This window comes from Schistocerca serialis, chromosome 4 (assembly GCF_023864345.2).
Source record: "Schistocerca serialis cubense isolate TAMUIC-IGC-003099 chromosome 4, iqSchSeri2.2, whole genome shotgun sequence".
Lineage (NCBI taxonomy): Eukaryota > Metazoa > Arthropoda > Insecta > Orthoptera > Acrididae > Schistocerca > Schistocerca serialis.
The window spans coordinates 69748848-69761789 of NC_064641.1; the positions used below are offsets into that span (position 1 = coordinate 69748848).

The 12942-nt window shown below is 37.9% G+C and overlaps 1 protein-coding gene across 1 annotated transcript in view; it reads right to left on the minus strand.

Annotated features, from left to right (window-relative positions):
- Positions 1–8394, minus strand: part of LOC126474072 (probable NADH dehydrogenase [ubiquinone] flavoprotein 2, mitochondrial) — a 57947-nt gene extending 49553 nt beyond the window's left edge. The window contains exon 1 of the mRNA XM_050101481.1: positions 8250–8394. Within this exon, the coding sequence (XP_049957438.1) occupies positions 8250–8285 (36 nt within the window). The 5' untranslated portion in view covers positions 8286–8394. The remainder of the gene's footprint in view (positions 1–8249) is intronic.
- Positions 8395–12942: the final 4548 nt, after the last annotated feature.

Sequence of the window (12942 nt, forward strand, 5' to 3'; positions counted from 1 at the left end):
TAGAGCCAGCCCACAAAATCAACAGCAAATGGTTTTTTCATGAATGAAACTGAACATTTAAGTTTCTACAATTGCCATTCATTTCTTCAGCAAGGTCAGGCATGTTACATAAATTTTCTGTTTCCACTTTAACTCCATTAAGGAGTTCAATAATTTTCTTCAGACATTTTAAATGAGTGAATATTTTAGTTTCAATTTGTTCTGAAAGTTAAACACAGCCTGCATATGTACTGCATTGCCAAGCTGACAAGAGTTGCACCAGACTGAGATGAGACACACACGTGCCTTTTGAGCACACTGTGGGCACTATTACCATAGAGAGTAATTTTAGGACTGCACATCATTGGGACAAGTACCATACTTGCGCCCATCTCCTGAACACATTTCTTCATGAAGCAGAAATCAACGGAATGGAATGGTGTGCTGTATCTACTGAGATGAACACAATTGAGCATGCCTGGGACAAAGCGAACCTCACAGCGTGTTATTGCAGAAAACCACTTCACATCCTCCGTGACTCCAGAACAGCCATTGTCCAAGATCAGGATAGAATCATGTAGTAATTCCTCAAACACCCTGTAAAGGTGTGCCAACGAGTGTCTGAGCATGTTACAGTGCATGGAGTGGAGCAACACAGTACTGAAAATTACCCAGTAACATATTTTGATTTCACAGGTGTGCACTTTTGAATAGATTTCCTTTATTTTGATTATTGGTTTGTTCTATTTCACAGTAAAGCTGTTTTTGTTTTTTGTAAGGTTTTGTTCCTTCATTCTCTAATTCGAATTGATCTACCCCCACATATGTGGGCAGAGCAACACACTTTTGGAGCAGTTGATATGTAAAGTAAACTATGTACAAGTCTCGCTAACGTCCAATTGCTGTTTTGAAATTTATTGTAAAAGTTCTCTAAGTTATGTACAAATTATTATTGTTTTCAGTGTGAATAGATTAGATTAGTACTTGTTCCATAGATCATGAATACGACACTTCTTAATGAGGTGGAACGAGTCAGGTTAATAAAAGGTGTCTACACAAGATATTACATTACACAAAATATTACATGACATTTAATATTTTTAATTTTTTTTTATTGGTTTGATGCAGCTCTCAATGCTGGTCTATCTTGTGCAAGTCTCTTCATCTCTGCACAACTATTGAACCTCCTAACTGCATTCAAACCTTGGCTTTCTCCTACAATTTGTATCCCCCACACTTCCTTCCACTACCAAATCAACAGTTTCTTGATGCCTCAGGATGAATACTATCAACTGACCCCTTATTTTAGTACAGTTGTGCCACAAATATATTTTTTTCCCAATTCAGTTTAGTACCTCCTTGTTTGTTATTCAGTCTAATCATCTTCTATAGCACCACAATTCAAAAGCTTCTTGCTGGAACTACTTACTGTCCACGACAGACTCCTGTACAAGGTTACATTCCAGATAACAACCTTCAGAAAAGACTTCCTAATACAAAAATTTATGTTAGATGTAACAATTCCACTCTTTCAGAAATGCTTTTCTTGCTATTGGCAGCCTAGATTTATATCCTCTTTACTTTGGCCATCATCAGTTATTTTTCTGTCCAAGTAGCAAAACTCTATTACTTTTAGTTTCTCATTTCCTAATCTCATTCCTCAGCATCATCTAATTGAATCTGATTACACTCCATTACCCTTGTTTTACTTTTGTTGATATTAATCTATTATCTCTTTTCAAGACATGATTCACGAAACCACATGTTAGCAATGATTAAATAATGCTCTGTGCAAAATTCTATCAGGCAGTTCTCTCTGCCTTTCCTTTCCTCCAGTCCATGTTCTCTTCTTGTTTCTTCTTTTTCCTATTAATAAATTCCAATCACCCATCACAATATAATTTTCATCTCATAAGTATTTGAATAATTTCCTTTATCTCCCTAGACATCCTTTCAGTATCATCATCATCATCTGCAGAGTTACTTGGCATGTACAGCTGTACTACTGTGGTGGGTGTTGGCTTCATGTCTACCTTGGCTATGATAACGTGTTTGCTGTGCTGTTCATAGTAGCTTATCCAATTTCCTATTTTCTTATTCACTGTAGGCCTAATCCCGCGTTACCCTTATTGGATTTTGTATAGATAGCATTATACTGATCTGACCAAAAGTCTTTCTTTTCACTGTTGCCACACTTCACTAATTTCTCACAACATCTAAATTTAACCTACACATTTCCCTTTTAAATTCTCTAACCTACCTACCTAAATATGGTATCTAATATTCCACACTCTGATCCATAGACTGACAGCTTTATTTTTCCTGATCACGACATCCTCCTGAGTAGTCCCAACTAGGAGATCCGAATGGGGGACTATTTTACCTCCTGAATATTTTATCCAAAGGGATGCTATTGTCATTAGGCCGAACAGTAGCCCCTCCAACTTCTGAGAAGGCTGCTGTTTCTCTTCAGGAACCATAAGTTAGTCTGGCCTATCCCTCCATTGTGGTTGCATCTACAATAGTTATCTGTATCATTGAGGCACCCAAGTCTCCCTGCCTCAGCAAGGTTCACAGTTCACGGCGGACAAAGAACTATGTCAAAAGGCCAGTAGTAGAAACATACAAGGTGTTCCATTTATCTGATGACCACCTGCCCAGAGTATTGCACACCAGCCACGGAAGCCACGCCTGTTGGTCAAGTGGGTTCCACAGGACCGCACAATTGCCCCCCCCCCCTTTTTGTAGGTTTTAGCCTAAAGACTGTACAGACATACGCGTCTTGTTGGCCAGTGTCATTTGAGCAATGAAACAGGCATATCACGAGTAACAATGAAGTTCGCGAACACAACAATGACAAGAGTTTATTATTCAATTTCACGAGTGTTTATTTACAATTCGTATGTGTGTACAGAGTCTGCTCGCACTGTTCGAAGATCGAACACAAGTTTCCAGGTGCTCAAGTTCTGAGCTGTGATGCAGTTCACACATTAGTGAATAAATTTCGTGAAATATGAAGTGTTCAAGACAAGAAGTGTAAATGACAATGTACAATGCGCACAGAAGTTCATCTCTATGACATTGCATACCGTCTGGAAACGTCCCCAAAAAGTCTCTTAGACATCTTTTGCAGCAAACACCTCTGTACGAAGAGGTGCTAAGATGCTTGGGCTAAGGCCCTATGAAGTATCAGTAGTACAAAGAACTTTGACCTGGTAATCCTACGCACAGGGTTAAATTTTGGGAATGGGTTTTAAAACAAGTGCATGACTGTGAAATGGATCCTTCCCTCATTCTGTTTTCAGACGAGGCCTGGTACCATTCATACAGGTATGTTAACTCCCAAAACTGTTGGAGCACAGTTAGACCTTTTGTACTCCATGAGGAACCTCTTCATGATCATAAAATAGGAGTGTTGTGTGCAGTTAGTGATGACAAAATAATAGTCCTATTTCTTTAATGACACAGTTACATGTGAAAGACACATGCAAAACATTTTGTGACTGTTTTTGAATTTGTTGATTGAAAGAGAATGAAGCTTCACATTTTTTTAACAGGATTCACCAAGGGCTCATATGTCAAATGTTTCTTTGCACGGAATTCATAATGCGTTCAATGAAAGAGTGATTAGTAATAATATCTGGCCCTCTAGAGGTACTGATTTAACTCCATGTGATTTTTATTTGTGGTGTGAACTGGTGGACAAAGTGTACACAAAAAATCCTCACATGATATAGGAACTCAAGGATAATATCTGTGAATCAATTAATTCAATATCTCAGAGAGAATTACATCATGCGATTAAAAATTTCTTGAGTAGATGTCAGAAATCCATGGAAAATAATGGCAGGCTGTTCCAGCATCACACCACAAATGTATGATTCTCTTTTGGGTGTACAAAACATTTTATATGTTAATGCATCTACATGATCACTCTTGTCAACAAACACTTTGTTTCATTCGAGAAGTCTTCTTTCGAGAGGCCTCTAAGGTAATTTCGCACAGTTTTTTGATAGCTGTAATAGACTCTTATCAGGTTTCCTTCAGAGAACTATTCAGTAGGAAAAGAAAGAAGTCAATCTTTGTTTAACTGGGGGAGTGTGGAAGATACAGGAAGGTTATCTCTTGGTTTTTGGAAGAAACTGGGGGAGGATTGTCATAAATCAAAAACTATTCTTTGCTTTTATAGACAGTGGGCTCCACATGTCTGAATTGATCCAATACATATTTTTATAATTTGCCAATAACTGATTGTACTTTGACCATTAAGTAACTGTGGCTGGTGCCTTGACATTTGAAACAAACTGTATCCATAACATTATTCTTTTATTTCACAGCTCTCATCTTTTTCGGCTCTTTCTTCTTCACACTAATGTATTTGCTATTTTGTGGGCAAGTCACATTCTAAGCACCACATTTTGTCACCACTCATGATGGATGTTGGAAATTTGCACCTGTGTTCATTCACAATTCTTCCCTTCCAATTGACCATTGTTAACTATTACTCACACAAGTTAAATTTAAAACATTCGCAGAAAGGCTGATACTTTAATAAAGTTTCTTCAGTTCCTTTTAATAGGCTGTGTTTTAACTTAATATTCACATGAATTCAATGGCACTTATCAAAACATAACAGCTACCTGAATGCTGCAAGAACAGAGACCTGTTTACAGTGTACATAGTCATTTCTCATGCAGACAATTTTCTTCATACAAAATGCAATTGACTTTGTTTTGAGGATAATGCCATTACCATACTGACACATAAAAGCTCTGATTACAAACAGTTATAACAATGTTTGAAACTTGCTGTTTTCTATAAGGCTTTAATAAACACATTTATTTTTCCACTGATCAAAACTGTCTTGAGCTCAAAACCAGAAAAAAGAACTTCACATCATAGTACTTCCACTTTCATGGCCATGAAACACATACACCTAAATATTATTTACATATTTGTTCTTGTTATTAGCAGTTTTGGGCAACAGCATCATTGTGAGAACAGAGTCCTATTGTATCTCAACAAATTGTCACTGACCTCTGAATTTAAACTGCAACATCCTCTCACCAATAGTAAGATTGGGCACAAAAAGTCTCTGTAGGCACAACTAACCTGTTGGTAAATGTAATCATGGTCACATCCTACAACAATGATATCTGTTTTTACTACTATTACTCAGTTCTGTGTATGAAACAGACTTACGTAAGCAAGCCAAGAAAACAGATGTCAAGGTCAATTTGATGCATTGCAGCAGGGGGAAGTTTTAAATACATCAGTGACTGAACAGCAATTACTAAAGGACAACAATATTGCAAGCAAAACATTTAAACACTTAGTCAATGATATAAAACATTTGACAAGGCACAGATAAATTCAAAAACTGCTTTTGGGCAATTTCTTCAGTTCCACAGAAGATTTTGAATTCAGAAACCTGTAGCACAAAATAATTACATACATACTTTTGTTAGTCAGACAAATATATTATCATGAACATTATATATTCTCCTGTATGTAGTAGACAGTAGTAGCCATATTTAAATACTGATATATTAACTGCCTGTAAAATCTTGTTCCATAATATTAAAATTACTGTGTGAACATGAATGAAGTATACCACTAACTAAACTGAACTAATGACCCATTTCTAAAAATCATTATTGATGTTTTGAGGTCCACCTGTTTTGTCTCAAGACGTGTATTAGACTGACCAAGTTTCCACACTAGAAAGAAATCTAAGCTGCACAGACAGCTAGTAAGCAAAGAGCGCAATGGGTGAACAGTGTGTGTTTCCTACATCCGTATGTATAATATTCAAGAATGTATGGTGCATGATACTTCATACCAATATTATTGATTTTTTGTCCTTGCTGTAAGAGGTGAAATGACTGTCTTTATGCCTTTGTACTCAACCTATATATGTATAACGAGTGTTCAAAAAGAAATGAGCCGGAGGCATAATTACAGAAACCAGTACCTGTATGTTAGAAGTATTGACCCTGGCTGTTGAGACCCTTGTCCCACTGTGACATGGGAGTGAGTGGCTATCTCATAAAATTCCCAGGGCTGCAATGTTAACCAGTTCCGCATGTACAGCTGGACGTCGTCCGAGGTGAATCGTTTGCTCCTCAGAGCCTTTTTAAGGAGACCAAAAAAATGGCATAATCTCACAGAGAGAGGTCTGGTCTGTATGGAGGGTGGCCGAGAACCTCCAATTTGAATTTCTGGAGGAGTGCCGCGACTGTTGGCCATATGAGGCTTTGCATTGCTGTGGAGCAGAATGACCCCATGGGTGAGACAGCCTGGTCGTTTTGATTTGATCACTTGACGAAGGGTGGTCAAGGCATGCAAGTAACGCTGGGCATTCACTGTTGTCCCATGCTGCAGGAAGTGAAACAGAAAGGGGCCATCTTGGTCAAAGAATAATGCCAGCATAACCTTTCCTACACTCATGTGGACGATTGATACAAGCTGCTGCTAACTCTGTAGAGTCACACGACGTGCTAGCGTTCCCTCTAGCGACGGGCTGTGAACTTCCACACTCTGGTAGGAATCACACCTCGTTACACACGCTACGATATTACTCTCCTGTCACTGGTTTATGCATTCCAGGCTCTGGCTCATTTCTTTTTGAATGCCCCATATAACCATAACAACATCACCAACGACAAACATAAAAAGCTTAAATTTTCAGCATGTAGCTACATTTACAAATTAGTTTGTGCAAGACTGTAAAATGAATTGTTCCACATTGTTATAATTTATTGTGCAAATGATCTACGGGACACAAAAATAACTAACTTATCTTATTCACATAACCCCTACACAAGATATACCCAACATTGTTTCATCACAAGAACTATGCCATCTTCCTTCCAAAGATTCATATTCATTCTTCAACTATTCACCTTGCACTTTCATATAGCATACACTATTAACCTAGCAGCACATCTTTGATTTCATCCAATGCCTATTTCATGCCTACCTGGCAAGGACTCCAAAGACTGGAATAATTCCCAACATTTGTTGTACTGTACAAGAAATCTAAGTCTTTCATCACATTCTACAACACTGATTTTTACATGATAGTCCCATTTCCTATCACTCCTAAATACTTGCACAATGTGATGTGCTCAAGATGTTCAAATACTAATTTTGTAATGAAATACTATCAGGTTCTCTCTCTTTGTTGCAGGCACTATCTTGTAATGATACAGATTTAAAGAGTGTTGCTGCTGATTACAAACTGAAATTTTGTCCAAGTCTTTCTGCAATTCCTTAGGATCATCCAATAATTATAACTTCCAGCAGAGAACATTAGATGTCGTATTATGCTTTCTTGGGTCACGCTCAATGTTACATTGTTTATGTAGAATTATCACTGTCCTATAAAACACACAGGTTTCTATTGATCATATAATCACAAAGGCAATCGCAGGTCTGTGAACATACTCTGATAATATCTTGGTTAGTAATTGATGATGCCTCTCTGAAATCTAGGAAGACTGAATCCATCTGTTTACTTGCATCTATTATTTGCATGATGTGTATATACAAAGAAGGCTGTGTTCATACAAGTCTTATTTTCTGAATCTGTGCTGATTCTTTTAGAGAAATTTCTTTTTTTTTCCAGGAACATAATAATGCTTGAAATTAAAATATTCTCTGGGATCCCACAACGGCGTTGTCTCCATTATTAAGAGAATACATGGCGGTGATCTATTATTTTCATTAAAATGCCCTTCATTATTATAATCTCAAGCTTCTGCAATATCAGATTGGATTTGTACCCAACGTGACTTGTCTTCCTCACTATACTTCTCAACTACCTGACCTAAATCAGCACAATAGTTTCTTATTTAGGTATTTACTAGATTGTATAACTGTGTCATCAAAAAATGTGATTTGGGACAGCAAATAATCAGATACACTTAAGGTACACTCCAATTGATTAGTGCACCTGGAAATGTAGTATGTGTGAAGACATAGCCAGGAATATATAAAATTCTGTGACACCACAACGAAGACTTAAAGGAAATCGACTCGTTCCTTAAACAAGAAAATGATCCATAAGAGTCCAGTCGTAACGATTATTGCTTGCGAATGAACGTTTAAAAGCATGCAAGGAAAGTTAAACTAGAAGCATTATGAATGTGTAGGTGCACCATTAAAAGTTAGCATAACTGTATGCGAAAAATGAGTTAAACATACTGTCTCCAATATTGATATTAGCTCAAATAAAAGAATTTGTAAGTTTGGAATGATACACTTACTAATAACTGAGAAACATTTCTAATATTCGCTAGCATGTTATTTTTTTTCTCCCAGAGCAGTAACTTCTACCGCATAGAACCTCACTCTTTCGGAGTTTCGGGTTTCGGCAGACGACAACCGAGTACCGGTGGTAACATATATCGATTTATGGGTCACTAATCGAGTTTACGAGAATCGATTTGTGTTTAGAGGAAAACGTATAAACACAGAAGTTACGCATGCTGTTTGTATGTGTGCCGTTAAATTATTTAATAGTGGTGGCTACTACATATAATCAATCCATTGATCTGTTAAATTCGTGTATTGACTATAATGATGTGAAAAACAAATACGTTACTACATAAAAACATAGCAGCTTGTAAGCCGTTTAATAACCTGGCTTCTTGTCTACTTCGCTATCTGTTGTTGTTATTTTACAGAGGAAGCTAACAGTATTTTAAAAGAATTTGTATTCTTCCCAATTGTTTTTGTCGTTCTTTGCACATTATACTGCATACTACTACACCAAGATGGAAGTGGCTGGTGTGTAAATTAGCAACGACCTTGGCGTCTCGGGTTGTCCTAAAGGACCAGCACCACAGTGTGTTCAGACTCTTTCTGTTAGCAGAGTAATATACGGGCGGTTTCTGATTGGAACAATTTATTAATACATTCAACAAGCTACATGAATTACACACATAAAGAACATAATACACGGAATAAAACAAATCATAGTGTCCGTAGTTGCCCATAGCACCACAAAAGAGATTCACACACCAGGGAGGCATAGATTCTAAAATTCCACATCCCTACTAGAATTATGCCTGCAAAAATAATACACACACAACAAAAAACTACTTTCTCAGTTCAAAATCTTGCAGCAGCAGATGATGGCGCGTTGTTGGAATTGTCTGAACAATATATTTCGTGTGTGACGGCGCAAAGTGCACTGTGTAAAATAGACCTCTTTGGCATTGTCTAACACTCTTTGTGTGCGCTAATTATTCTGTTGTGTTCGCTGTAAATTTTTTGTTCTTGAATGTGCAAATATAGTTATTAGTAAAATGTCCTTTTTTTCTCCTCAATACTTATTCAGCTGCGCAAATTCCAATAGGTAACGGGCCCAGGCTGCATTTGGAATAAGTATATCAATAAAATAGTAGGGAGAAAGTATTGGAAAAGTTCCAATTTACGTGAAGTGCGAGTTATCCTTACAAGACGATCGCAATTTTTTTCCGCATTATTTTTCGGTGTTCTTTAGGGCAATAAAAACAAGTTACCGTTAAGAATGAATGCGGCACAAATTCCACAGATTAAAAGACTTATAGGTCGCGAAAACTATGCAACCTGGAAGTTCGCAGTAGAAGCGTATTTACGTTTAGACGACCTATGGGACGTGGTAGATGGGACAATGAAATCCACAGATCAGAATTATTCAAATAAGGATAGGAAAGGAAAATCAAAATTGATATTACTGATTGATTCGTTGAATTATGTTCACGTTGAAAAAGCTGCTACAGCGAAAGAAGTCTGGGACAATTTACGAAGTGCATTCGAGGATGGTGGTCTTACGAGAAAAGTAGGATTATTACGCGAGTTAATTACCACTCGTCTGGACAAATGTAAGAGTGTAGACGAATACGTTAACAAATAATAACCACGTCGAACCGACTGAGAAACATCAGATTCGAGATCGCTGACGAATGGATAGGAACATTCCTGTTGGCAGGACTGCCCGAAAGGTATGCACTTATGATTATGGGACTTGAAAGCTCGGGTATACCAATCACAGGCGACAGTGTTAAGGTGAAAATCCTGCAGGACGTAAAGAGTACTCCAAGCTGTTGTACATTGGAGAAGGAAGGTGCGTCGGCTCTCTACTCAAAAAACAAAAAGAAGAAATCGGTGAGGTGCTATAAATGTCAGAAGATGGGACATATTGCGTCTCAGTGCAAAGAAAAAGTAAGCCCAAGATGAGACACTTAGCAAAAGAGGTATGTTACTGATAGCCCAGAGAGAAGGACCAATAACAAAGGTAAGGTTCAAATGGTTCAAATGGCTCTGAGCACTATGGGACTTAACTTCTGAGGTCATCAGTCCCCTAGAACTTAGAACTACTTAAACCTAACTAACCTAAGGACATCACACACATTCATGCCCAAAGCAGGATTCGAACCTGCGACTGTAGCGGTCGCGCGGTTCCAGACTGTAGCGCCTAGAACCGCTCGGCCGGCAAAGGTAAGGCACTCTCATGTTTTTATTCTTTTGGTGGGATGAGTAATCGTGATATGGAATGGATTTTAGACTCAGGTGCATCTGTGCATATTGTTAAAGATAAATCACTTCTTTATGACGTAAAAGATAAGATTCATATGGGAATATCTACTGTTGATGGCAACAAGCTCCAGTGCCACCTGGCTGGGAAACTAGATCTACATGTAAGTGTAAATGGTGAATCAGATATGGTTACAGCACACAATGTTCATTATGTGAAAAATGTGGCAACTAACCTGCTGTCTGTAGGGGAAATTGTCAAGAAAAGAAAGACAGTCACTTTTGACATGCAGGGTGCAAGAGTAATCAGTGAAAGTGGTGAAGTTATAGCTACAGCAAGTAACGAAAGGGGTATTTTTAAGTTGGATACCATTGACAGTAAACATAAAAATGTTGAAACTTCCTGGCAGATTAAAACTGTGTGCCCAACCGAGACTCATTCTGGAAACATCCCCCAGGCTGTGGCTCAGCCATGTCTCCGCAGTATCCTTTCTTTCAGGAGTGCTGCTACTGCAAGTTTTGCAGGAGAGCTTCTGTAAAGTTTGGAAGGTAGGAGACGAGATACTGGCAGAAGTAAAGCTGTGAGTACCGGGCGTGAGTCGTGCTCCGGTAGCTCAGATGGTAGAGCACTTGCCCGTGAAAGGCAAAGGTCCCGAGTTCGAGTCTCGGTCAGGCACACAGTTTTAATCTGCCAGGAAGTTTCATATCAGCGCACACTCCTCTGCAGAGTGAATATCTCATTCTTATAAAAATGTTAGTGATTCAGTATATTCAGCAGAAGGTTTTTTATGGCACCGGAGGCTTGGACATCTAAATAGATAGAGTATGTCTATAATAAAGGGTATGGTAAAGGGAATACAGAATTTTAGTGTGTCCAAGGATCCTTGTGAGACATGTATAAAGGGAAAACATGCAAGGTTACCCTTCAAGACTAGTAAGAGTAAATCCACAGAAGTCTTACAGTTAATCCACACAGATGTATTTGGCCCGATGGAGTGTGAATCCATAGGTGGGAGTAATTATTTTCTTATGTTTATTGATGATTACTCAGAATATATTCATGTTTACTTTCTTAGTTCTAAAGACCAAGTGAGAGATATCTTTGAGTAATATTGCAATATGGTTGAAAGGTGGACGGGAAAGAAGATCAAGATCATCAGGTCTGGTAATGGGAGTGAATATATTAACCAGAAATTGAAGAAACTCCTGGCAGAAAAGGGAATCAGGCATCAAACTACCATAAGGTACAGCCCATCTCAAAATGGGGTTGCTGAGAGGGCTAATAGGACCATTGTTGAGAAAGCAAGGAGCATGATGACTGACGCTGAATTATCCAAAGATTTTTGGGCAGAGGCAGTGTCAACAGCTGTATATTTGAACAATAGATCACCTACAAAAGCATTAAAGAATAGAACACCTTATGAGATATGGATAGGAAAGAAACCTGATCTAAGCAATATAAGGGTTTTTGGGTGTGATGCAATGGCACATATTCCAAAACAGCTAAGAGAAAAATGGGATCCAAAAGCTAAAAAGTATATTTTTGTAGGCTATTGTGAAAATTCAAAGGGCTACCGATTAATGGATCTATTGACTAAAAAGATTGTCACAAGTAGAGATGTAATATTCTTTGAAAATAGAAAGGACTCGAAAGAGAGCAAAACCACTAAGTCAACTGCACCTAGTTCAGAAGGTGAAACCTTGTGTGAGGAAATAGAAAGTGAAGAAGAGGAAGACGACAGCCAAGGACAAATGGATACAATTTATGATGACAATGAGTTAGAGGATGAAAAAAATGAAGAAAACAATGTAAGGCGTTCTTCTCGTGTACCAAAACCGAAAGAATATCCGTATTTTGAGATGTATACAGCACAGTCTTTTAATGATGAGCCAAAAACAGCAGAAGAAGCAATGAGTGGCCCAAACTCTCAAGAATGGAAAGAAGCGATGAAGAGAGAATTAGAATCTTTATATCAGAACGAAACCTTTGAATGGGTAGATATGCCAGGAGATAAGAAACCACTGCAGGCAAGATGGGTATTCAATTTGAAGAACCCTGAAAGCTCATCACCAAAATACAAACAAGACTTGTGGTAAAAGGATATTCACAAAAACAAGGGGTAGATTACGAAGAAACTTTTTCACCTGTAGTCAAGTATGCATCATTGAGATATCTTTTAGCCTTGGCAGTAAAACGAAATGTAATAATTCATCATATGGATGTTAAAACGGCATATTTAAATGAGAAATTGGAGGAGGAGATATATGTCATTCCACCAAGGGAAGCCATAAAAACCAAATAAGAAAGTAAAAAGATTTGGTGTTTGAGAAAAAGTATTTATGGACTTAAACAAAGTGGACGTTGCTGGAATCGATGTCTACATGAAACTCTAATAAATATGAATATGAAGCAATCCAAGGCAGATCCCAGCATTTACT